Raw genomic sequence first — 25048 nt, 5'->3', positions numbered from 1 at the left:
TGAGATAGCCTTTCTGTAATTCAGAGCTTTCTGGATAATGGATCCCCAATTGTATCTCATTTACTGTATTTAACGGTTTACTTTACAGTTTGACTGGTATAGTTTGTTTATCAGGACATTTATATAGTCTTTATTTTATTTTTTAAAGAGGCTTTGTATCTCTTAAACCTAAGTTTTTCATTATACGAAAGTATTTAGCTCATTGTCCATTAACCGTACTAATTTAGTGCCAAATTATCACAAAAGAAACTCAGAAACTGTTTACATAAATTATCAGTATTGACGACGAATTCCTGCAATTCGCTGCCGGCGAATAAATTCGCGAAACTGCAGTGAAAATTCACTGGCGAAGATTTGCTGGTGTAAAAAAAAAGTCCGTGTTTATGGACACCGGCATTTTCGCTTGCGAATGTCAAAAACGAGACGCCAGCTGTGAGAATGTTTTGCCGTTTCGCGGATTTCGCCCATCACTAATTATCAGTACATTATATCAATAAAGTTATTTTTTAATCATCAAATTTAATTACAGGTATGGGACCAGGGGGTTTTCCTGATAACGGATCTTTTTGTAATTTGGATCTTCGTGAGACCCATAATTTAGTGCTTTCTGGCTAACAGGTTTCTGGATAACAGATCCCATACCTGTATTTTCAGTTGATGTAAATTTACAGGGATTTTTCATTTAAAGGAGAACTAAACCAAATCTACTTTCATACACTTCAAAGGGGTTTTTGTCCCAAAAAAGTAGCAAGCTGTGGAGGGGTTGGATTGAAGCCTTTGCCTAAGGGCAAATAACTACACTTAGCTGTGGCCCTAACTTCCTGAATGCAGAAGAAGCCAAAACTCGCATATACACTAAATTTCTCTACCTCAACAATGCTGATATAGACTCTATAAAACCAAATGTTTGTGGGGTTTTTTTTCTATGCAAAATTTTTTTTTAAAAAAAGGAAAAGAACTAAACCATGAGTAATAACTTGGTCCCATCTAGAGCTGTCCCTCCCAAATCCAAAAGACTTATGTGAATGGTCCCCTATCTGGTTCTGTGGGTTTTGGTGACTTCTTTGTCCTGCCGAGCCTCATGGGAATTGCTGTTTGATATCATTCGACTTTCTCTTTTCCATCAGGGAGAACACAGGCCAGGAAGACAATATCTGGAAGGGAATTCTCTCTGTCATCTTCTTCTTTCTAATCATTAGCGTCTTGGCTTTCCCAAATGGTAATGTATTGTAAAAATTAATTTAACTTAAGTAAATGATTTACAGATTGGTGTTCTGCTTGCAAACAGTGTTATCAGTATCTGGCTTGTTTTTTTTAGGGTCTTCTGTATTTTTTTATGGTCATTTTACTCCTTTCTTAAAGTCAGGGCACACACTTAGATCCGGGGAGGTTAGTTGTCTGGCGACAAATCTCCTCTTCTTCGGGCGACTAATCTCCCTGAACTGCCTCCCGCCGGCTAGAATGTCTCAAGAAGCCAGAAAATAAGCTTTTAACCCATGCAGCCTTTTTTCTTAAAGGAGCACTAAATAAATAATCTGCTAGAAATGCGGAATTTTATAAGATGAATTTACCGTGCCAACCCAAAGATTCACAGCTCCGTAACTATGGTCTATACATTCAAAGCCCAGAGGCACTCCCCATCTTTATTCTTGTTAAAAGGAATGTCAACCCAAAAAATATGTTTTTACTTAAAAAAGAAAACCTAAGCAACTTTGCAATACATCCATTACAAATTTTCTGTAGTTTTTAAAGTTATTTGTATCTAAATTGCTATTGAAATCAGTGTTTGTCTGTCCCTTTCTTTTCTCTGCCCTGATGACTCCTATTGATACAATGTAAGGCACCTGGTTAACAGATCTGTCTTTGCTGGTGAACTTAAGCTGGCCATAGATGTTGAGATTTTTAAAAGATCCGATCCTCATCGTGAGACCACGATTTTCTCAGAACGATCGTACGAATTGTCCATCAACTAAAAAGACCAATTTGCCAGGAAAACAAAGGGGAGCTGCCTGTTTGGCCCTGCAAACATAGATAGATTGCACTGGGGCCGACAAAGACTTTTTGCCCTGGCCGATCAATTTTCTGTCAGATGTCGGCCGAAAAATCGTAAGATGTACTATCGTTCGAATCCCACTAACCGCACAATAATTTGGAAGGATTGGTCAGACTTCCCAAAAATCTGTCGTTCGGCAAGAAGAATCGTTGCGTCTTTGGGGAGCTTAAGACTTTTGCAACATTGTTTTAAAAGTAATAACCAGGCGTTTAGCAATTGCTGCTTTCAATAGCAATTGTTTTTACAAATAACTGTAAAAGCGCTGACATTTTTTAATACATGTATATTTGAAAGCTGTTTTTTTATTTTAGGGTTGACTTGCCCTTTAAGCTGTCTTTAGTGTGTCAGTGGCTCTGCACATGCTCAGTGTGCTCTGGGCGGCTGTTGAGAAGCTGAGCGTAGGTAGTTGCAAATCATCAAAAAGTTCACATTGAAGATAAAGGCCATCTGTCAATCCCAGTTTATCGTGTTCCACATCTATTTAATGTATTCGTGCCGTATAAGACCTGATTTGCAGAAAAGATAACCCTAATATATTTATTTATTTATTTATTTGTAGGCCCATTTACAAGACCGCATCCTGCAATATGGCGAATGGTTTTCGGTAAGACATGCATTTATTTTTAATTATGGCCACAGCCTGGACAGCAGAGAGCACTTCTGTTGCACTGGAACAACAGCTAATATAAAATCTATAGGGGAAAAATTATTTAAAGTAAATAATTTAACATTTAGTAATTTTTTTTTGTTTTAGTTTTTGTTAGCTTTTTGTTCAGCTGCTTCCCTGTGTAAAAAAAAATGGCTACTGTCTGGTTGCCAGGGTCCAATTGGTCCTAACAACCAGCCAGTGGTTTGAATGAGAGATTGAAATATGAATACGAGGGCCTAAATGACATGGTAACTAATGAAAATTAACAATAAGGGGCAGATTCATCAAAGGTTGAAGTGAAAATTCGAATTAAAACAGTTTGAATGTTGAGCTAAATTTTGTGTACTTTAAAGGGAATAGTCCAAATTTGAAAAAAATTTGAAAATGTGACTTTTATGATATACTGTCTCGTTAAAAATTCGACTTTGATCATTCGACATCTAAAACCTGCCGAATTGCTGCTTTAGCCTATGGGGGACCTCCTACAACCTACTTGGAGTCAATTGGTGGACTTTGAAAAATGTAAGGTTTTTTTTTTTTGGAAAAACTTCGAATTATACGATTCGAATGCGACATTACTTCGTATGATTCGAATTCGATCGAAAATGGACCTATTCAGCCGAAAAAAGGGCAGTTAAAAAGTTGGAGAATAGTACATTCTATAATATACTAAAACTTAACTTTAAAGAAGCACTACTGTAGATTTGCAAAGTGCTCCGAATGAGCACTCCAAGCAGTGTAACATTATGAGGCCCATTTATCAAAGGTCGGGATTCTGGATTCATGTGACTTTTTTTTTTTTTTTTTTTTTTTTTTTTTTTAAATTCGAATATACTCACAATTTGACTGGGAGGTTATGTAAGAAAAAATGTCTGATATTCGATCGAATGGTTCCCACCCGAAAATTCGAATCGTATTCAATTCGTACGAATCAAGCTTTTCGCCCTAAAAAAACTTAAATGTCAGAAAAGCTATTAACTTATCCAAATGGCTCAACGGACCTCTGCCATTGACTTGTACATGAACTTGGCAGGTTTTAGGTGAAGTCTCTCATTAGGTTTCAGTTTCCATGGTTGAGATGTGATAAATCTCCCATCCGAATTTATATTCAAATAGGGCAGGGGTCCCCAACCGCCGGGACGCAGCCCAGAAGCGGGCCGCGGACACTCCCGCACTGGGCCACCGAGCCCAGAGTGCAAAAATGTGCGCCCCGATTTCGATGCTGGCGTGGCCCGATTTCGATGCCGGCGCGCCCCGATTTGGAAGCCGCCCCCCCCCCCAAATAGATGCCAGCGCATCCAAATTTGTTGCTGACCCCTCCCCCGACTGCCGCGAAACCCACCGCCGACCCCACCCCCGGGTCCTCTAAAAAAAAAAAAACGGTCCCTGGTCCAAAAAAAGTTTAGGGGGATTAAAATTCGAAGGTGTGAATTATGATTTGAATTCGAATTTACTACTCAACCTATGATAAATCTCTGCCCCTATGTGTGGCTATATGTTTCAAATATCTTGTTTGTTACAGTGATGTGAATAATGGATGTTAAAATCCTTTAGTCCTTGCACTTGCACTAACTAATCTATTTAACCTATTTTTTATTTATTTAAAATTTCAGGCCTTAGTGTACTCTACTTCCTGTTCCTTGTCTTCCTGCTTTTCCTTAATTTTGAACAAGTAAAGGCTGTAATGTATTGGCTGGATCCAAACCTTCGATATGCTACAAGAGAAGCGGATATTATGGTGAGTGTGCCGGTGCTTTTTTACTTAATCACCCATGCTGTCTGCTATTGACTTGAATGGTAACTAGTTTCATCCCTGGTCATAAGTCAATGGCAGGCAGCAATGGACATAGAAGTCGGGGGGTAGGCTGCATGCGCAGAAACAAGTATTAGTGGGAGTTACCATTCAAGTTAATGGCAGACCACATGGGCATTGACTTTCATTTCTCTCTTAGCAGATAAAATGCTACCTGTACCATGCATGATCTTTAAAGAGGCTGTTCACCTTCCAAACACTTTTTTTCAGTCCACTTATTTTCAGGCGGTTCACCAGAAATAAAGACTTTTTTCAGTTGCTTTCCATCTTTTATTTTTTTTACCATTTTCCCAAAATTGAAGTTTAAAGTTGAATGTTCATGTCTGTAGTGTTTCAGTCTGGCAGCTCCAGGAGCAGATTCTGAACGGTTACAATTTGCTACATTTAGGGGCATATTTATCAAGGGTCCAATTTCAAATTGAAAAAACTTCGATATTCGAATACAAAAAGACCAACCAAAATTAAGTTGATTCAAAGTTTTTCCCACCAATTGACTCCAGATAGGTTCTAGGAGGTCCCCCATAGGCTAAAACAGTGATTCGGCAGGTTTCAGATGGCGAATAGTCGAAGTCGAATTTTTAAAGAGATAATACATGATAAATTTCGAGATTCAAATTTTTTTCAAATTCAAATCGAATATGGACTATTCCCTACTCGAAGTACACAAAAAATAGCTTGAAATTACCTTTGATAAATGTGCCCCTTAGTTGATTCCATTAATTGATATATTTCTAAGCAAAATCTGTGGAATATTAGCTACTATTGTATCAATTCTGCTCAGCAGGGACAAAGATAACAAATGTATCAACTGATGTATCAATTTAGATCAGTTAGAGAGTCGATGCTCCCCTCCCTCCCAGAGCTGCTTTTAGGGTCAGGGCACACCGGCAGATTCGGGCAGATTAGTTGCCCGGCGCCAAATCTCCTCTTCTTCGGGGCGACTAATCTCCCCAAACTGCCTTTCCTGCCTTCCCACCGGCTAAATGTAAATTGCCAGCAGGAGGATGGCACTCGGAGTGATTCGTCTTCTGTAGTCATCTGAAAGGATTCGGTGACTTCGGAAGACGAATCGCTTCAATATTAGAAAAATGGTCACATATAGAAAGTATTTGGAAAATGTCTTTATTTCTGTTGAACTATCTGAAACCAACTGAAATGAAAAAAGTGTTTGAAGGTGAATAATCCCTTTAGCAAGTAGTGTGCTTATGACTTCTATATGTTTATACCCTTTCTTGTAGGAGTACGCAGTTAACTGTCACTTAATCACATGGGAACGAATACTGAGCCATTTTGACATATTTGCCTTTGGGCATTTCTGGGGCTGGGCCATGAAGGCTTTACTAATCCGAAGCTACGGCCTGTGCTGGACAATCAGCATCACTTGGGAACTGACGGAGGTGAGCTGTGGTGAATGTAACGGTCTGGGTATCTGATAATGATTTGCTACTGTTAAAGTGACACAATTTTATGTAACTGCTGTGCTGAAAATGTGAATTACAAAATATAAGAGAAAGGCAAAGACAGTGGGCCCCCCCCCCCAGGAAAAAGTGTTGGACAAGGAAAAGAACGTTACGGCAGCAGGGAAAAAAATTACGTACCTCCCCCCACTGCTCCTGCTTTATTGGATCCATTTTCTGGGGCTGCCAATAAGACTGAGTGGGTCACCTAATTAAGAGTGCAGTTGCACCGGCTTCAAAACAAATTAAATGTATGCATGGTGCATTGGGGGACGTAGGGGAGTGGAGGAAAAGTGCCAGTCGATGTGCCGGAAATGGCATTCCAAGTGGTTGGGAGTTTTTCAGCATTAAAGGAATAGTTCAGTATAAAACATAAAATCTGGCTAAATAGATAGGCTGTGCAAAATAAAAAAATGTTTCTAATATAGTTAGCCAAAAATGTAATGTATAAAGGCTGGAGTGACTGGATGTGTAACATAACAGAACAGAAAACAACTTCCTGCTTTTCAGCTCTCTTAAACTCACTGAACAGTTATGTCCCGTGTGGCCCCCCTTAAAGTCACTGACTAACTCAGAGTTAGAGAGCTGAAAAGCAGGAAGTAGTTTTCTGGCTATTATGTTACACATCCAGTCACTCCAGTCTTTTATACATTACATCGTTGCCTAACTATACCGAAAACTGTTTTTATTTTCCACAGCTCATCTATTGATACAGTTTTTATTTTCACACTGAACTGTTCGTTTAAGGGTTTCCAGACAATAGAGCCTATACTTGTACTGTAGATCACATAGTATTTCAGAGGAGCTTCTCGGTGGAAGATAGAGATACCAGCTGACTGTATATGTTTGGAAGGAGAATGAAACATTCAATGAAAATAGAATTGTGGGGTTGGGGTTGGAGATAATTCACTGTCACTTTCCTCCCGTGTCTTATCTGATGAATAAAGTCTATGTTTGGCACCATTACTCTCTCATAATTAGGGATGCACCGAATCCACTTTTTTGGATTCAGCCGAACCCCCGAATCCTTCTCGAAAGATTTGGCTGAATACCGATCTGAATCCAAATTTGCATATGCAAATTAGGGGTGTGAAGGATAATTTTTTTTGTTCCTTCCTTATCTTGTGACATAAAGTCGCGATTTAACTCCCCGCCCCTAATTTGCATATGCAAATTAGGATTCGGTTCGGCCTAATCCGAAACCTGCTGAAAAAGGCAGAATCCTGGCTGAATCATGAACCGAATCCTTGATTTGGTGCAGCCCTACTCATAATATCTTCAGTAGCTCTTTCTGTACCTGAGTATTATTGATACAATAATCCGTTCAACTGCTTCTTTTTTTAGGTTCAACAGAATGAAAGGGATTTTTCAATTTATATCAACCCCTCTCTTGAATTTTCCCATTAAGCTCAGTCTGCAGCCCAGTTGATAACGGATTCTCCGCCTAAAAGACTAATTATGTTGCGGAGAATACTTTGGGGCTGTTGCAGTAGCCAATAAGCTGTGCCCATTTGGCTGGTTAGCAGTCACATTTGACAACCACGCAGGATAGCATGTATTTGTTTTGTGTGAAGCCAATTACTTTAGCATTACAGCTGCCATATGTACTTGTACAAGGTGACCCTTGTGGAACAGATTGGCCCTTTAATTGCTCTGAAATGCTGCTGGCCTCTCTCCACATTATGCTCAATGCTGTTTATTAGGGCTGGGTAATGCCGATTTTATGCTGCGCAAAGAGCATTTAATATGTATTTTTTCTAGCTTGTCCTACTTAATGGATTTTCCTACTTCAAATGATTTTTTCATGCAAACCAGAGCCATCTGTTATAGAATTATACTGAAAAGGGATGACTTTTTAATTATTATATGGGAGCCATTCAGTATAAAAAAAACCTGAACATTTCCAAAGTTCTCTACAAACATATCCAGAGGAGGACTGACCACCTTGCATGCCTTTCAGAGTGAAACCATTTAGCAGCAACAATGGCCAGTATTAAGAGCTGTACTAAATGGGGTAGATATTCTGTTAATATGGCTCATGCATATTAACTGCCACGGTGCCCTCTAGGAGAACAACAATAGCTAAAAGTAGGAATGCACCGAATCCAGGATTCTGTTTGGGATTCGGCCAAATCCTTCTGCCGGCCTAATCCTAATTTGCATATGGGACGGGAAGGGAAATTGCGTGACTTTGTCACAAAACAAAGAAGTAAAAACAGTTTTTCCCTTCCCACCCCTAATTTGCATATTCAAATTCGGATTTGGTTCACTATTCTGCCGAATCTTTCGAAAAGGATTCGGGGGTTCAGCCGAATCCAAAATAGTGGATTTGGTGCATCCCTAGTTAAAACACCTTTCCCCACCTGCAGTCGCCTCCCATTCTGTTGAATTTGTCTGTGACAGAGTTCAAAGAAGAAAGCCTACTCACAAACAGCTTCAAGGGTGCTGGAGACCATCGGCGTCCCGTGCCGCACAAAGCAGAAGATAAGAAGAAGCGGTTCCGCACTCCAATTTTAAAACATCGTAAATCTTTATGCGTCCATAGTTTAAAAGGAAAATCAAGCAGCATGTGTAGCGTGCTTACCTTTAAACTAATATTTACGATGTTTTAAAATTGGAGTGCGGAACCACTTCTTATCTTCTTGTCTGTGGCAGACCCTGGTTCTGTCAGGCAGGGAAGCATCTACCGTACTTCTTTGTGTGTGTGTGTGTGTGTGTGTGTGTGTGTGTGTGTGTGTGTGTGATTTCTATAAATTGCCATATAGCATAAAAACACAAGAAAGAATATAACTTACACCCCAAACACTGGAAATTACACCAGATAAAATATTTGCGCATCTGCACCTGATTCTCGACAAAGAGAATGAACAGTTGTGTTTAATTTTGTCAAATCAGGCTGAATTGCGGTAAGTACAGCATTGTCCCTTTGTAACTGTAATGTTGGTAGTATTATGGGGATAAACACTGCATTATGGGGGGGGGGAATAGTAATTTTCACAAAATTTCACTTTGCTCACTGCACACACAGTCCCTCCTGACAGCAGTCCATACCACCCTATGGCTCGCTCACACCTCTTGTAGCAGATGGCAAAGTTTAAGGTAGGAAAGGGGCTAGAGAGGAGGAAATACTATATAGCAGATCCTACAGCCTGGGGTCTGCTTTATTTCAGTTTTGCCACTGCTGACCACTGTGCAACTAAGGGCCCCATGTATGCTTGGGATGAAAAGCCAAACCGTACAATGATCTGCCTGTGTGGCCTTTAATAAATACCTTTCAAGTTCCGAAAATCTGTTTAAACGCTAATCCTAAGAAGCATTAATTTCTTTTCAAAAGCATTTGAATAACTGGTAGTTGAGCTTTTACCCTTTGATATTGATCCTAACGATTATAGGAATGTTCATGGTTGTGGGAATATAGTCATTCCATTATGTTACTATTTTTAGTTACTATGACCTGTGGTTTTCCATCGACTGGTTCTTTACCTTGGTAGATTCTTTAACCTAGTTTAAAAAAGGCTACACCAAATTTCCTCTCCCCGCTATTCCTTCTCACTGTGTTTCTTTCTTTTCTACCATCAAGCTGTTCTTTATGCACCTCCTTCCTAACTTTGCCGAATGCTGGTGGGATCAAGTGATTCTGGACATCCTCTTGTGTAATGGCGGGGGCATCTTGCTGGGCATGGTAGTTTGCCGCTTCTTGGAGATGAGGTCATATCACTGGGCAAGCTTCAAGTAGGTCAAAATACAAACACATTGGTTGCTAAAAGATCTTTGAACTTTGGAGATTGTTGCAGCATTTCCACTTGGGGCTTATGCAGCCTTTAGCTCATGCAAGTGCAACCTGGGGTCCTCGATGCAGAAATTCCTACTTGTTTTTTTGTTTATGATTGTCACTATGACTCTTCATTTGTCTTGAGTTGTGATTTATTCTACTTTGATTTAATGAGATATAATGCTGTGCTCCTCCTATTGCCAAATCATTAAGCCTATTTCTTCAGTTTAGAAAAAAATCCTATGTCTGGTAGATCTCTCTGATGCTAAAGAAATATGTAAGCTCCAGAGAAATGTGGCCATAAAATATGGGGCTACTGGGATGGGCTTTTATATATGTATCATTATATAATGCTACTTACATATTTACAACACAATAATGGTACGGACATGGGGAATAAACATAGCAATAAATAGTTATATAGGTTAAGAGTTGCAGATGGGAGAAGGTCCTTTCTCCAAACAGCTTGCAATCTTAAGTGGATGACTGCCATTCAGTGGTTGGGCCATTGACCTATTAGCAGCAATCATGAATCAGACACTTGAGTTCTAAAGAAGCTGAGGGTGAGTTAAAGGGATACTGTAATGGGAAAAAAAATGTTTTCAAAATGAATCAGTTAATACTGCTGCTCCAGCAGAATTCTGCACTGAAATCCATTTCTCAAAAGAGCAAACAGATTTTTTTTATATTCAATTTTAAAATTTGACATGGGGCTAGACATTGTGTCAATTTCCCAGCTGCCCCCAGTCATGTGAATTGTGCCTGCACTTTAGGAGAGAAATGCTTTCTGGCAGGCTGCTGTTTTTCCTTCTTAATGTAACGGAATGTGTCTCAGTGAGACATGGGTTTTTACTATTGAGTGTTGTTCTTAGATCTACCAGGCAGCTGTTATCTTGTGTTAGGGAGCTGTTATCTGGTTACCTTCCCATTGTTCTTTTGTTTGGCTGCTGGGGGGGGAAAAGGGAGGGGGTTGATATCACTCCAACTTGCAGTACAGCAGTAAAGAGTGATTGAAGTTTATCAGAGCACAAGTCACATGACTTGGGGCAGCTGGGAAATTGACAATATGTCTAGCCCCATGTCAGATTTCAAAATTGAATATAAAAAAATCTGTTTGCTCTTTTGAGAAATGGATTTCAGTGCAGAATTCTGCTGGAGCAGCACTATTTACTGATTCAATTTTTTTCACATGACAGTATCCCTTTAAGGAGCAACAAGAAAGAAAGGTTGAAGGCATGAAATGGCAGTGGGTGATATGGAATTGAGATAAGGGCAGTCTCACTCATTGTCCCTGTAACTGGTCAGTCTCCTGTAGAAGTTGTAGTCAGTGAGTTTCAGTAAGTGTTAGTGCTAATTTGACTTGCTAATTTGACTTGAGCCATTTTTTTTTACTATCCTTTACAGTGTAGTGCGCTCCTCAACATATTTGCACTGTAGATCTGTAGGCACAAGCCATCGTTGTTAAGGCTGTAAACCAATGGAACAGATCTTACTAAGCATTTAATAGACCCAACTACTTCTTAAATGAATGATGTGCAGTATAGACAGGATACACTTATAAAGTCTGCTCCATCTGAAGAAAAACCTTTTCAAGAAATATAGGATATTTTTTTTCCCATCATTTGAGCCTCAATCCCATTTCAGTTGTCTGCCCTTGATTGCCCTAGGAAGCCATGTATCATCCCGTGTTGGGAAACATTCTTCCTTGTTCCTCCCCAAATAGAAACATTGCCTTGACCCTGGCTATTCTTAGTTCTTCAGAATTCCTCACGTTCAAGCACAGGTGGACATATTTGCACAACTAATGATGTGGTTTATTTTGGGCCGCTGCGACTTTCTGCTGCTCTTTTCTCATAGGGACATTCACACCACAACAGGCAAAATCAAGAGAGCCGTTTTGCAATTCACGCCAGCGAGCTGGATCTACGTGCGGTGGTTTGACCCCAAATCATCTTTTCAAAGAGTAGCTGGAATTTATCTTTTCATGATTATCTGGCAGGTAATAGAAATAACACTATAAAGCTATATATGGGCATTTGTGGTATTCCTGGTGCAGGTCTTTCCCCTAGCATCTATAAAGGTTTACCCAAAACTTTTTAACTATATTAACTTTCCCCCAAATAGTGTTTATCATGTGTGCCCCATAATCGTATGTCTGCCGTCCTTCAATTGTCTTATGATAAAACAGACCAGGGCATGGCCTAGGGGCTGAGGATCTCTTATGAGTTCACTGAGGAGGCCCTATCCCTCTGTATCTGTACAGAGAGAGAGCATAAACCTTTGCCAGCATTCTCCTACACTAAGCATAAGTTTACAGAAATCCTTAAAGGACAAGGAAAGTAAAACTAAAGAAGTAGCTAGAAATGTTGTACATTATGTTTTGTGCTTCTGTACCAGCCCAAGGCAACCACAGCCCTTTAGCAGTAAAGATCTGTGTCTCCAAAGATGCCCCAGTAGCTCCCCATCTTCTTTTCTGCTGATTCACTGCACATGCTCTGTGCTGCTGTCACTTACTGAGCTTAGGGACCCACTCACAATATACAGTACACATAGAATAGAAATGTCACAATATAAGGCTGATTAGTAATTAATACAGATAATTACTACATGGCAGCACAGAAACCAGTGCAATTAGCATCAGAATTTAATAATCAGCCCTGTAGCATCAGCTTATATTACAGACCAACCTCATTTTCTGCTGGATAATTAGTGACGAGCCCTAAGCTTAGCTTCTCAACAGCTGCTCAGAGCCCACTGAGCATGTGAGTGTCACAGACACTTTCCAAGATGGTGACCCCCTGTGACAAGTTTGAAGTCCTGGATCATTGCTGCTATTGACAAGCTGCAACTTTAGGCTGGTGCAATAAGTTCAGTATATAAAACATGGCAGTTGTAGCCATATTCATTTTTAGGGTTTAGTTCTTTTTTAAAGGTATAATGAATAGTGAGTAATAGGGATGCACCGAATCCACTATTTTGGATTCGGCCGAACCCATGAATCCTTCACGAAAGATTCGGCCGAATCCTAATTTGCATATGTAAATTAGGGGTGCGAAGGGGAAAACATTTTTTACTTGTTTTGTGACACGAAGCCCCGTGATTTCCCTCCCGTCCTAATTTGCGTATGCAAATTCAGATTTGGTTCGGCTGGACAGAAGGATTCGTCCGAATCCTGCTGAAAAAGGCCGAATCCTGGATTCGGTGCATCCCTAGTGAGTAATAACGGAGTGCAACTATAACCCTCATTTTCCAGTAAGCTTAGATTCCTTTAGTTAGCCCACAGCTCTTGATACATACTGGAAGTATTCAGCTCACCTTTAGGCTAATGTTATGTGGTGTTCCACTGGTCACCCTACATCTCCTGGGGCCCCCATCAGTTTCAGGGTCTGTCTCCTCTATAGTTATACCATTCTTCCATGAAGATAAACAAGTGTTCCAAAGTTAATTCATTTGCTTTTTTTCCCCTGCAGCTGACTGAACTGAATACATTCTTCTTAAAGCACATCTTTGTGTTTCAAGCAAGTCACCCATTGAGCTGGTGCCGCATCCTTTTCATTGGTACCATCACAGCACCCACTGTAAGGTAACACTGCACCTCTGCTTTTCCACCCTGCGGGTCACAAGACTTTGAACACCGTAAGGGGAATGTAATAAAAGTCGCAAAGAGCAAAACAATTCGCACCAATAAGATCAAAAATCCACATCTTGCAGTGTAATATTGTTCCTTAAACTATTATAACGTTGCGAATTCTAATTGCGCATTGTGAATTTTTAGGGATCCACCGAATCCAGGATTTGGTTCAGGAATCGTATATGCAAATTAGGGGCGGGAAGGGAAATTGCATGACTTTTAGTCACAAAACAAGTAAAAAAAAAAGTTTTCCCCTTCCCACCCCAAATTAGGATTTGATTAGGTATTGGTCGAATCTTGCGCGAAGGATTCGGGGTTCGGCCGAATCCAAAATAGTGGATTCGGTGCATCCCTACGAATTTTATTTCCGCACTCTTAAGAAGTGCTTGAAGGTGTCGTAATCTTTTGGAGCAAACATAACGACTCTTTCAGTAAGAAATTTTATTATATTCACTGCGCAATGGCGCAAACTATAAAATTCACAAACGGTCTTCCACTGTCAGAAGTGGTCGCTAAACAGTTTCTGGGTTCGCAAAAGCTATATTAAATTCGCACAAAGCAAAATTTGTTCGCACAAATGCATTACTTTTCGCATTGCGAATAGTTTTTCCGAAACCGACTTTTATTACATTCCCCCAAATATGTTTAATGCCAAAATGGAGAGTTGCTGTATGGAGAGTTGCTGTATGGAGAGTTGCTGTATGGAGAGTTGCTGTATGGAGAGTTGCTGTATGGAGAGTTGCTGTATGGAGAGTTGCTGTATGGAGAGTTGCTGTATGGAGAGTTGCTGTATGGAGAGTTGCTGTATGGAGAGTTGCTGTATGGAGAGTTGCTGTATGGAGAGTTGCTGTATGGAGAGTTGCTGTAAGGAGAGTTGTATTTTCAAATAAGAAACAAAAGCAGAGTACAGTACTAGGAGTTTCTAGTCCAAATGGCCACTTTGACTCCCCAATTCCATTGATTAGTTCTGCATTCTAGAATTTAACCTGCTGTTCATTGTCCTTTAGTTCATCTTGTAACTTAAGATAATAAGTTGTTCTCTGCCGGATAATGTACAGTTGCTTGTTGTGTTTCTAGTTGATGGTTAGGCAGATTGAAATTGAATGTAAGTGAAAGGCGACCTTAAAGGGATACTGTCATGGGAAAAAATGTTTTTTGTTTTTTTTTCAATAGTGCTGCTCCTGCAGAATTCTGCACTGAAATCCATTTCTCAAAAGAGCAAACCGAATTTTTTTTAGATTTAATTTTGAAATCTGACATGGGGCTAGACATATTGTCAATTTCCCAGCTGCCCCCAGTCATGTAACTTGTGCTCTGATATACTTCAGTGACTTTTTACTGCTGTACTGCAAGTTGGAGTGATATCACCCCCTTCCCTCCCCCCCAGCAGCCTAACAACAGAACAAGGGGAAGTTAACCAGATAATCACTCTTTAACACAAGATAACAGCTGCCTGGTAGATCTAAGAACAGCACTCAATAGTAAAATCCAGGTCCCACTGAGACACATTCAGTTACATTGAGTAGGAGAAACAACAGCCTGCCAGAAAGCAGTTCCACCCTAAAGTGCTGGCTCTTTCTGAAAGCACATGACCAGGCAAAATGACATGAGATGCACCTACACACCAATATTACAACTAAAAAAATACACTTGCTGGTTCAGGAATTAAATTTTATATTGTGAATTATTTGCAGTGTAAACCGTGTAATTTGGGAATATAAAAAGACACCATAAACATCATGACAGAATCCCTTTCAGTTACACTGGAAGAAATGTACCTTGGATGGGAGGACCACATTCTATAACTCTTAAAATCACAATCCACACTATTCATCATGGCTCCGCATTGCGCACGGTGATCTAAACTTGCACATAGCTCAAACCTTGCAACACCAACTAGAGTCTAGTCAAGGGGGCTGCCAAGATCACAAGGAAACCGTATATTGGGGTAACTTTGCAGTTGTCATTTTTGAGGTGCATCACATGCAGAATAATTCTGTTCAACTCTTCTTTAAATTCATGGTGCCCTATTATTTGTCTATGGACACCCCATTGATCAGTCTATAGCTTTTTGTGGTTCAAGAACCTTTTTTGTGCTCCATTCTCCCAGGTTCCCTTGTGATTTTGTGCCAAGTGTATTGTGAACAGCAAATGAGCATTTAGCCCAATTTCGATTTGTACTTTGGTTGGGCCATGGGGGCAGCTGTACAATTTAGCATCGTCTGGTGTGAAGTATGATAATGGAAAGACAAAGGGAATCTTCCAGGCAATGGAAATACCTCACATGTAATCCTCCCATTGCTTCAACTTCTCAAAAGGCTCATGTTCGTTACTTATAGTGCAGTTATTTACTAATCTTTAAAGGTGTTTTACCACTATTGTTTTATTTTTGTTTTCTAGGCAATACTATGCATATCTCACCGACACCCAGTGCAAAAGGGTTGGAACGCAGTGCTGGGTGTTTGGGTAAGTTCTCTGCTACGTGCAGCACTGATTTTCATTTAAATTTTTTATTTTTTTTGTTAATTATTTATCTCTTTTAATTTTGTTGCCCATATGACAATGGATTTAATGGCATAGAGATTGGTGTGTTGGCCAGGTAAGAAGAATGCTGTAGGATGCTTGTAGCCCCCTCTAGCCGATTCTAGAGCACTTGCCAGTCAACAGTTGTCGGCAACAAAATATCTCTAAATAGTCCATAGAAAGTAGTAATGAATTGATGTAGTTACATATGTGTTTGTGAGTTTGTCCCAGACCAGTATCCAATCAGATGTTTCAATTGGTTGCTATAGGTTACAGGACTGGGCCAAACTTTTTGCCAGTGATACTTGCTGTAGACTTGCAGTTGCCATGCTCTTTATCATCACTAACTGGGATCATCCGTGAATGATTCTTAGAGGATATTTTTTTTTAATTGCTTGTCATAGAGACCGAAGCACTATATTAGTCAGAACAGCCCATCTATAAGTACAATTTGCCTATATAAATATTAAATATATATATATATATATATATATATATATACTACATTCTGCTAAATAAGATCAACATACTTTATATCTGAAGTGGACTTACGGAGCAGGGCTAGACTACCTTTAGTGCCCCAAAATATTGCTTTAACGTTCTGCTTAGTACAGGTTGATACATGTGTGGTATGTGTATGAGGGGCTTCCGGTCGGAGACCCTCCAGCTTTGCTGTACTGTTCAGTGGAAATAAAGTATTGTCTGCACCATCTATCTCTGAACAACAACTCTCAGCGACACAGCTCAAGTTTGCCTTTCCTGCTGCGGTCTCACGAGTGCCAGCAATATGTCTGCGCTGGATCAAGAAGGCTGGTTGGAAGATCAGCTGGGTGACCCACTTACATTGGGGTTTCATGGAATAGCCGTTCCCTAGAGCTTAAAGGGATAATGTCACGGCAAAACATGTTTTTTGGTTGTTTTTTTTTTTTTCAAAACACATAAGTGCTCCAGCAGACTCCTGTACTGAAATCTGTTTTTTTAAATAGCGCAAACAGATTTGTTTTATATTTAATTTTGAAATCTGACATGGGGCTAGATATATTGTCAGTTTCCCAGCTGCCCCCTAGACATGACTTGTGCTCTGATAAACTTCAGTCACTCTTTACTGCTAAACTGCAAGTTGGAGTGATATCACCCCCCTCCCTTCCCCCCCAGCAGTCTAACCACAGAACAATGGGAAGGTAACCAGATAGCAGTTAAGGTGGCCATACACCTTTAGACTGATTCGGCAGCTTATCTGCCCATGTGTGGGGGCTCCCGATGGGTCCTCCCGATCAATATCAGGCAGATATCGATCGGTCAAGTTTGATTTTTTTTTTTTTTTTAAGAATCCGCTAGTTGATGCGGTCCTGCAACCCGTCGGCGCCCATTCATAGCATTGTAATCCTATCGTTCGGCACCTGGGCCGAACATTTGGATTCACCCGATACCGCCCAGCCGTTAGTGGGCATATCAGGTTAAGATATATAAATATTCTAGCACTTTGGATGATTGGTGTTTCCTGTATTGTTGCAGCGCAATTGCCTTCCTGGAAGCCTCAGTCTGTATAAAATTTGGACAAGATCTCTTCAATAAAACGCATCTACTTTATGTGGTTCTCTGGCTTCTCTCTGTGGTGAGTAAATTAAAAATTCTAGCACATAGAGCTGTTGTTCCATTCTATCCTGTAGGAATGCCGCCCCACTGATTGGAACAGGGCCGCACTTGTAAACTTATGATGCCTGCCAAGCTCGCTCAGTTGGGCTGATCCTTTTGCTTGCACCATTTAGCACTTCATAGAGATGACTAGAACAGCACCCCTAGTGGTCATAAATGATCTAATGAAGTAAGGTCTTGAAAATAAAAAGTATTCATGACTTTGACATTCAAAGCACTTCATAACTCTGCCCCACCCGACATCTCTGAACTCATCTCTATATACTCACCCAACCGCTTGCTACGCTCCTCTACTGACCTGCTCCTCAACTCTTCTCTCATTACCTCCTCACACGCTCGCATTCAAGACTTTGCAAGGGCTGCACCCCTACTCTGGAATTCTTTCCCTCAGTCTGTCCAACTTTCTGCTTTCAAAAAATCTCTTAAAACACACTTATTTAGAGAAGCCTACCCTCACTCTGCTTAACTACCAAATGCAATACCACATACAGTACTACATCTCTCACTCACTTAAAGGAAAACTATACCCCCCAAACAATGTATGTCTCTATTAAAAGATACTGAGTAAAACAGTTCATGTGTAAAACCCTGCTTCATGTGAATGAACCATTATCATAATAATATACTTTTTTAGTAGTATGTGCCATTGGGTAATCATAAATAGAAAATTGCCATTTTAAAAAATAAGGGCCGCCCCCTGAGATCGTAAGATTCACTGTGTACACATACAAACCACATGTAAGGTCACATGAGCCAATTAACAGACAGTTCTGCCTTTTGCTTCCTCACTTCTTCCTGTTACAGTTAGTGTTGTAGTATTTCTGGTCAGGTGATCTCTGAGGCAGCACAGATAGAGTCACGAAATGGTGGTTCAAGGCAAGAGATGTAAAAAGGCAATATTTATGTAAATATATATTCCAGTTTGGTAAGATTCTTTAATATGTCATTCAATTTGATATAAACTATCTGTTGCTTAAGTATTCATTTTGGGGGTATAGTTTTCCTTTAATTCTGATCTTGCCAACTCCCACACCTTGTGTCTTGTTCCCTTCCCTTTAGATTGTAAGCTCTTTTGCACAGAGCCTTCCTCACCTTTTCTACCGTATTGGTTGTGATGTATGTAATTCCATATGTTCTATATGTATGTAATTAATGTGATTTAGTTGTATAAACACATTTACTTTACAGCACTGCGAAATATGCTGGCGCTATATAAATAAATGTTAATAATAATATATTGTAGTGCAGGTTGCCATTTCTTTTCTCAGAAAATTGATTTTTTAACAATAAAGCAAAAGACAGCAATGCCTTGATAAGTAATATGGTATCTCCCACGCATGAAGAAATGCAGATTTTCAGATGGGCATTGTTATAACCATCCTCATAAAGCAAGTCGTGAATAAAGGGCACATTATCCTCCTCCTTAGGGTAGCGGGACCCAATGGCAGTGTCCATGGAAATGCTGGCAACTGTGATACACGGAGAAGGAATGTTCTGTGCAAACAATAAGCTGTGCCTTGGCCTTTACTGTCTGAGGGAAAATAGACTAAGGATAAACCCTAACTCTGAGATCACTGACTGCATGCAAATTCCATCTGTATTTATTTGCACTTTCTGTGGATGGGGCGGGGGGTAGTCTGTCTCCGCCAGATCCCTTTTCTATTGATGGCTTATTATAGTGCAGTAGCTGTTATTCAGTTTAGCAGAATTGTTGTGGCCTGATGCTTAATGCCCATTGTGTTCTGTCCTGCAGGCAATCATTACATTCCTGTGTCTGTATGGCATGGTGTGGTACGCCGATTACTGTGGCCAACGAGAGAAGGTACGACTCTACATCCCTTGTCAAATTTACACATATGTTAGGGACAACTTCATCAGGAGACGGTTTACCTGCCTGTCAGCATTGTTTGTGAGATTAAATGCATGCAGATGTGGGAAGAACATACACACATTACAAGGGATGCACCGAATCCACAATTTTGGATTTGGCCGAACCCCCGAATCCTTTGTGAAAGATTCGCCGAGTACCGAACCGAATCCTAATTTTCATATGCAAATTAGGGGTGTCAAAGGGAAAACATTTTTAACTTCCTTGTTTTGTGACAAAAAGTCACACAATTTCCCTTCCACCCCAATTTGCATATGCAAATTAGGTTTCGGATTTGGTTCAGCCAGGCTGAAGGTTTTGGCCAAATCTGAATCCTGCTGAAAAAGGCCAAATCCCGAACCGAATCCTAGATTCGGTGCATTCCTACACATTACTGGCTGGAATCACACCCAGGATCCTAGCCCTGCAGTCTTACCCACTGAGACACCGTGCCCAGTAATTCTCCATATCTTATGTGCCACGTGAGCGCCATTATTTTCTGTGAAGCGGTTTTAGAGGGACAGTCCCTCTTTTGACAGCTCAACCTGCAGTCCCTCATTTGTACTGGAAAGTCCCGTTTTTCTCTGCACTGAACAGTCAGAAAAAGAAACAATGTTTCTAACTTAATTGGCTTTTGGCAGAGAGCACACAGGTGCACTTGGAAACTTTTGTAACAATTAAATAAGTAATTGTAACAACATAAGATAACAGGTCCCTTGGGAGAAGTTAGACTCACAGCTTAAAGGTCAAATTACCTTCATTAGCAAAAAAAAAACCAGAAATGTGTTCAAACTTTCATAACCTGCCAAATTTTGTCAAATGAACATGGTAATTGGGGGGTGTGGCCACAAAAATGGGTGTGGTCAGAAAAATTTTCCACACTACGCACGCCAACTTTATTGTCCCTCTTTATTTCCAAAATGTTGGGAGGTATGAAATAACTGTATTCAGGGCCACCAACAGGGGGGCACAGGGGGTACTGCTGTACAGGGCACGGCCTAAGGGGGGGTCCGGCTGTGCTGCACTTTTTGAATTAGCCGGATCCCCCGGATTGGTGTTTTGTTTTTTTTATTCTATTAAACCCCTGGCCACCAATGTATTGTTTTAATACTCAATAGGCCCCAGCCACCAATGTTTTAAAAAATAAAAAAAAATGTTCTCTGGGGCCCCAGTGTTTCTTTTTAACTTGTAAGGGGAGTCCCTGGCACCAGTTTGTTTTTTTTTTTAAAAAAAACCTTTTATATGGGGCCCTGGTGCCAACGTTTATTTTAACTTGTAGGGGGGCCCTGACACCAATGTTTTTTTGTTTTTTTTTAATTTATAAGAGGGTTATCACCATCAATGGCTTTTCATAACTTGTGGGGGGAGGGGTTACCGTTTTTAGCTATGTGTGGTGTTTTAACAGTGGTGTGGGCGGGATCTGGGGTGGGCTTGGGGGCTGGGATGGGGCACAGAAAATGTTGTTGTACTGGCCCCATGATTTCTAATGGTGGCCCTCAGTGTATTTAACAGAGCCACTAGTAACATTCATATATAGATGCGACGGCTAAAAGAGCGACCCCTAGTGCCTGTGGCAGGTTAATGTGACAGTTGCAGCACATGTTACCTGTGTTTCTTCTGCAGACATTTTCAGAGTGTGAGGACAGCACATACAACACAGACATTCCCTGGCATCACAATGACAAACCAGGTAAGTATACAGATTAAGTGCCAGTGCTCTGAGAGATGAGCCGTCAGTTTCCTTCCCCAGATATCTATCTATCATACTGGATAGGCCTTCTCGGGTTTGCAACCTGTCATTCCTTTTAAAATATATTGACAATGATAACGGATACCCCACTCTGTTGGCAAGGATAAATCTGTGGTTACTTATTCTGTATGTAGCACTTTACCTTCTGCCTGGGCAGAATAATGTACATAATTGTTCTCGAAGTGGTAATTAGGGATGCACCAAATCCACTATTTGGGATTCGGCTGAATCCTTGGTGAAAGATTCAGCCGAATACAGAACCAAATCCGAATCCTAATTAAAATGTGCAAATTAGGGGCAGGAAATGGAAAAAGTGGAACAAATACTTCTTTTGTAACGAAAAGTCACGTGATTTCACTACCGGCCCCTAATTTACATATGCAAATTAGGATTCGGATTTGGTTCAACCAGGCACAAGGACAAAGGCCAAATCCCGAACAGATTCCTGGATTCACTGCATCCCTAGTAGTAATCACTTTGACCCCTGTCTAGGCAATGTGTCCATGGTGTGAATGTATCGCCTATGCCGGAGAACTGCTAGAATAGTTTTCCAAGTAATACTAGTTAGTAATTAGGAACAGCTTCCAATCTACACAGCCAACCTTAAATTAAAGGAAAATTATACCCCACGACATAAATACGTAAATATTGCCCTTTTACATCTCTTGCCTTGAGCCACCATTTCGTGATGGTCTGTGTGCTGCCTCAGAGATCACTTGACCAGAAATACTGCAGCTCTAACTGTAACAGGAAGAAGGGTGGAAGCAAAAGACACAACTCTGTCTGTTAATTGGCTCATGTGACCTAACATGTATGGTTTGTTGGTATGTTGTGTGCATGGTGAATCCTATGATCCCAGGGGGAGGCCCTTATTTTTTAAAATGGCAATTTTCTATCTATGATTACCCAATGGCACATACTACTAAAAAAAGTATATTATTATGAAAATGGATTACTTGCATGAAGCAGGGTTTTACATATGAGCTGTTTTATGCAATATCTTTTTATAGAGACCTACATTGTTTGGGGGGTATAGTTTTCCTTTAACTTTTAGTATGACGTAGAGAGTGATAGTCTGAGACAATTTGCAGTTGTTTTTTTATTATCTTTGGTTTTTGAGTTATTTAGCTTTTTATTCAGCAGTGCTCCCATTTGCAAGCTCGGCAATCTGGTTGCTAGAATCCTAATTACCCTAGCAACAATGATTGATTTGAAAAAGAGCCTGAAATAGAAGAGGCCTGAATCGAAATATGAGTAAAAAAATGTAGCAATAACAATACATGTGTAGCCTTACAGAGCATTTGATATTTAGATGGGGACATTAACCCCTTTTGAAAGCTTGAAAGAGTCAGAAGATGGCAAATAATTAAAAAAAACAATAAAAAAAATTAAGACCAAATGAAGTTGCTTAGAATTAGCCATTCTATAACGTACTAAAAGTTAACGTAAAGTTGAACCACTCCTTTGAGCCAACAGAGCAGAGTCTGTGAAAGCCGTCTCTTTTCCTCCCTATTCATAAAGTAAAGGGGCCCTTATTTGTCCAGCCACCATATACCCGTGTATTATAAAGAGTTTAGGATTGGATTAACTAAGAGATGAGTTTGCTTTTGATACTTTGTAGAGGGCCTAGAACTAAGTTTTGCTTAGCTGTGGTTCGTGCAGAGCAAGCACATGTTCCGATTTCCCTCTCGACCAATCAGTAAATCTGTTGTTAGATAATATGGCCCAAGGTGACCGTCTCCTATCAGTTTGGCCTTAGAAGAATTTACTGTGGGAAGCCAACCTTTACCAGTCTGACATCAGAAGGAATATTGAGTATCTGACTTACTGTTTAACTCAAGGACATCAGGAAACATTAGACTCCACAGTCTCCATGTGTTTAAAGAATATTTCCCAGAGCCACTAGATGGGGCACTAGTATAACCTTTTGGAATAAGCTCCTGCTTCATTTAACGTATGTGAAGACTCAAAAAAAATCCACAGCCATCACTGTACTGTATTTTGCCATCAACTTTCGACTTCTAAGTAAACACTTTTAAAGGCAAAAAAAATAAAATCCCATTTTTACTAGTGGCGATGGCATCCCTTCTGTCACCTATTGACACAGCCTCCTGCGGGAGCCCAGTATTTATCATCACATTTAAGGTGGCGCTATCTCCAGATCTTCCCTTGTCTCATAAGTCAAACCTGTAGGTAATACTACTGCGGCCAACCAATGAGGACTCCACCCAAGTGGATGTGTAAGTTGTGTGCTTTAATACACGCAAGGTTTGTGTAGATTTTAGGATAAATCAGCCCTTCTATATAATTCACATCAGTTTCAGCCCAAGAGGAACTTCCAGGCTAAGGTCCCTATCACAGTCAGGAGCCAATTAACCTGCCTGTATGTTGTTGAATGAAGCTAGAGCACCTGGAGGGCCAAAGTGTTTTCATTCCATTTCCAGATTTTTGTAATCATTTAAAATGGATTTTCTGCCTATTTTTTTGCACTTTTAACAGAAACCTTTAATTCTTTCCCCCCTTTTGTTCTACTGATAGTTGAAGCCCCAATAAAGCAGAGTGAAGGTACGTCGAGAAGAAAGAACCGCCACAGAGGAAAAGTCACCAACGGGGTTGGCAAGAAGTAAATGGAACATGCGTGGAGAGAGCAGGAGCTAACACAATTGTACTGTGGTTCACACCCAAGAGGAGCCTTTAGACAATTGGAGGCAGAAAAGGATCATGCAATCAGGGTTTTTTCCCTTAAAAATTTCACAAGTTAAAGCTCCTTCAACACCTTGATTTCTAAGCCATTTCCTGCTCTTTAATATCATTTATAAGCTTCTCAGAACCATGATAGGCATTGGATCTTCAATACTGCAAACTGCAGGCAATCAAACACCTCCACCCTATAGCGGAGAAACACTTTTTGGCCCAAACACTGCTTATTTGTGACAAAATGTCTCTGCTATCACAGATGACTTCCAAAGCTTCCTCGCACCCAGCTTTGCTGGTTTTATTTCAGTCGGTAGACCTTTGTATTTTTAACCCGACACTTTGGCTTCCAGAGCTTTGTACCTGGGAATGAAACGCTTTTATTGCTTATTTTTTCTGGCATTTTGAACAGCCTTCCCCCCCATTTTGTATACGACCATCACTCGGGCTACCTTTATTATTACTGTTATTATGTCCTTGCATACTAATGTAATTGTTCCATTAGGAATGAATAGATTTAACCACATCCAGGTCTTCGTTCACTGATCATAAAAGCCAGCGTTTTCAGCCATAGGCTGAGGCTTGTGTTTAATGTTTTCTGACCTCATCATGCAGGTTGGCAGGTCGCAATCAAAATGCACATGATGAGAACCTGAATGCCAAAACACCCTGCACAAATTGATCCTGCGACTTTGTAGCTGCCACGAGTGGGGCTTGTAGGACTTTTTCGGGTAAACAGGGAAAGGCAGATCTTGTACCAGCCACGACTCATTTGCCAACATGACTAAAATACACATCTTTGAGGCACAAAATAAACTTATCATTATAATAAATATCTTGAGAAATTTTATTTTGTGTGTGCGGTGTAGAAAGGGAATTCTGGGAGATGTGAGTTGGTTGCAAGTCCCAGTATATGGTGTGAGAAGGTTTGGGCTGGTGCAGGGGGCGCAAGTTTGAAATCAATTGAAAGACAACACTCTTTGGTCCAGACAATTCTTTCGTCCGGCACATGCACATAATCAAGGGATTTGGACTATGAGCCCAGAGCCTATCAAGGGATTCCTCGTCTGTCTTGTGTAACACGTATGAGCATAATGAGCTGGGACATTATTTGTGTGCATCCAGGACTGGTACTAGGTGTAGGCAGAAGCACATTCCTCCGGTGCAACTGTCAGACTTTGGT

At 40.4% G+C, this 25048-nt stretch overlaps 1 protein-coding gene across 1 annotated transcript in view; it reads left to right on the top strand.

Moving 5' to 3' along the window:
• Positions 1-24698, top strand: part of ptdss1.S (phosphatidylserine synthase 1 S homeolog) — a 35069-nt gene extending 10371 nt beyond the window's left edge. Inside the window, 12 exon segments of the mRNA NM_001096780.1 lie at positions 1128-1219; positions 2613-2657; positions 4316-4440; positions 5754-5912; positions 9553-9704; positions 11602-11743; positions 13215-13327; positions 15776-15841; positions 17414-17513; positions 19308-19376; positions 21045-21111; positions 23710-24698. Coding sequence (NP_001090249.1) covers positions 1128-1219; positions 2613-2657; positions 4316-4440; positions 5754-5912; positions 9553-9704; positions 11602-11743; positions 13215-13327; positions 15776-15841; positions 17414-17513; positions 19308-19376; positions 21045-21111; positions 23710-23798 — 1219 coding nt within the window. The 3' untranslated portion in view covers positions 23799-24698.
• The last annotated feature ends 350 nt before the right edge of the window (positions 24699-25048 follow it).

The sequence above is a fragment of the Xenopus laevis genome, chromosome 6S, assembly GCF_017654675.1.
Source record: "Xenopus laevis strain J_2021 chromosome 6S, Xenopus_laevis_v10.1, whole genome shotgun sequence".
NCBI classification, from domain to species: Eukaryota; Metazoa; Chordata; class Amphibia; order Anura; family Pipidae; genus Xenopus; species Xenopus laevis.
The sequence above is the reverse complement of the archived record's forward strand: the minus strand, read 5'-3'. Positions and strand labels throughout refer to the sequence as shown.